Genomic DNA, 2,500 nt, shown 5'->3' with positions numbered 1-2,500 from the left:
CCTCTGTGGTCCTACCCCTCTCCTCCATATCCCCCTATTCTTTATTTCACCCCATACCACAGATAGAATAAGTTGTAGGGAAGCAAATTCTGTCAGTTTTTGACAGGCCTGCCATGATCTGACAAATAGGATTGAGCACACATTTTGCAGTTTGCCATGACCTTGATGAATTGGATTTCAAGGATTAATGTCTGAAACTAGCAACTTTTGTGAGTGTGTTTTTTGATATATAGGAATTAAGATATTACATCTTCTTACACTTTATCTCTTTTAGGAAATTTATAAAAATAAATATTCAGTTATAATTTGGTTGATGGTCTAATGATTCAGCTGAAGAGCAACTTAGTCATACTTACATTTTTTGTGCAAAGGGAAAAAGCGATTTGCAGGACAGAGAAGACAGACAAACTCTGATGTCTCTAGGCTGTTGCATGATAACTATAGAGATAAGAAAGTTATGCTTGGTATTTAGAGATTTTATTGTATATAGTTAGATATTTTTGAACAGTACCTATATGTAACTGTAAATATGGACTTGCAGATATATATTTACATATGTAATTATATTTTGATAACAAATTGTATTTAGATAAAATTTAATTTCATGAAGAACCAATCTTGAAATAATTAATTAAATATAGTAAAGAGATAGATATATGAAAATACTGGTACATATTTTTTAATGATGTAAAATGGAATGTAACTAACTTAATAGTTTCATTGTCATCTTCACCTTTCAACAGTTAAAAGGATTACTTGCAACATTAGAAAAACTGCCAAGTAGTCAGCAAAGGGAGGCCATAGACATCTTGCAGCTAACAATAAACCACCAGTTCCATGGTACACAAGCTAGTGAAGATGCTTCTTCTACCAGCTCAGCAGACTTCAGTATACCCAGAGATATTCACGGTCAGCAGTCTCTCTCACTGGGTGGGGAGAAATTGCAGGGATCACAGGAAGTCATTGGACTGAAAGTACCAAATGTGCATCAGCAAAATATAAATGAAGGAAGACTACATGGGGTTCATCAGCAACACGTCATTGAATCTGAGGAAATCCTATCTCAATCAGAACAGTCAAGTCTGAAAAAGGTGATTCTACCACTGCCCCATCAGCAGAATGCTGTGAAGGATCATTCACATGAACTACATAATCAATCACTGGAAGTAATACTTCCACAGGATTTGAATGTGCCAAGAACACCAGACCACTCATTAATATCATTAGAACCATTCCCTCAATCACACCCTTCAGACCTTGGTACTGTGCACAGTTCATTGCACCATAGTGTAGATACTCATGCTGTCCAGTGCCTGCAGCAGTCCTCTGGGGTTTTATCTCAGCAGACTGAGAATTTAACAGAAGAATTGGAGACATTTGACAGAGCACAGCAGGCAGCAGCTAAAAGAAATAGATTACAGGAAGTAGTTGAAATTGTATCACAAGAAATAGCTACATACAGAAGCCAGGAGAAACTGGGAAATGAAACACAAGACTCATCAGAACTTGAGTCACTGCTTCATCAGCATGAAGAGTTAGGGAGAGAAATGTTACAGGAACAAGATAATCCCCAAGACTTTCCAGGAAACCAAAATGTGAATAGCCCAGAAAACCAATTTCATGAAAGTCATTTAAGAAATGAAAATGTGAAAGCATCAGACACCGTTACTCAGGATGGAGTTGTGGCAGAGAAAGACACCTTAGCTTCCTCAAGTTTTATTACAGAGAATGAAGGAGGGAGTATGTTTTCAGAGCAAGAACCATATGCATTTAATTTCAAGTTAGAATCTGAAAGAAACAGTTGTGCAGACCTTCAGTATAGCAGTTGCAGTTTACCCAGCAGAAAACATGTGGAAGAGATTACATCAGGATCATATTTTAGCAGTCAAGAAGTGGAAAAAGAGAGTCATGCTGTCAGTCAGCAGGAGGAGTTAGTCAGTCTTGATCATGTGGAGAATGTTGTAGATCCTGAAAAGAACAAACTTGCTACCAGTGAGCAAGAAGAACCAAACACTACATTAACTGGTGGTACAGAAGGAGAAAAAGATGATGAGAAAGACAGTACATCACCTCCAGTTGAACGAAGGTCTCTCAGAAAGCGAAAATGCAGAAAGAAATACTGCACTGATACTGTCAAAGAAAAGAAATCAAAAAGAAGTAGTGGTATTGACTCTGCAGTACAAAAAAGAGATCAGGTACACAGTTCAAAGAGGTTACCTGAATCAGCATTAGAAAAAGAAAACAAGGAAAATCAGTATGAGAAAACAGTGCATAAGAATACCAAAGGAAAAGAACCAATCAGTTTGAACCCAAGCTCTAGTAGTGAGGTACTTTCTTCTGCAAATGTTAGCCAAGAACCTCAGAATGAAATTAGCTGTGAACAAACCAAAGAATCAGCTGTGGACCAAAGTCAGACACAGACCACAGTTGATAAGCAGGCAAAGCCACTTCAGTCAGACTCTAGTACAACTACACTGACTGAACTAAGGAATGATTGTGA

General features: G+C 37.6%; 1 protein-coding gene across 1 annotated transcript in view; it reads left to right on the top strand.

The window, feature by feature from the left end:
- LOC125027970 overlaps positions 1-2,500 on the top strand; it is a 10,608-nt gene that overhangs the window by 1,080 nt on the left and 7,028 nt on the right. The window contains exon 2 of the mRNA XM_047617177.1: positions 744-2,500. This exon is cut by the window's right edge and continues 145 nt beyond it. Coding sequence (XP_047473133.1) covers positions 744-2,500 — 1,757 coding nt within the window. The remainder of the gene's footprint in view (positions 1-743) is intronic.

Source organism: Penaeus chinensis, chromosome 8 (assembly GCF_019202785.1).
Source record: "Penaeus chinensis breed Huanghai No. 1 chromosome 8, ASM1920278v2, whole genome shotgun sequence".
Classification (NCBI taxonomy): Eukaryota; Metazoa; Arthropoda; class Malacostraca; order Decapoda; family Penaeidae; genus Penaeus; species Penaeus chinensis.
Note: the sequence above shows the minus strand (reverse complement) of the source record. Positions and strands in the feature narration are given on the sequence as shown.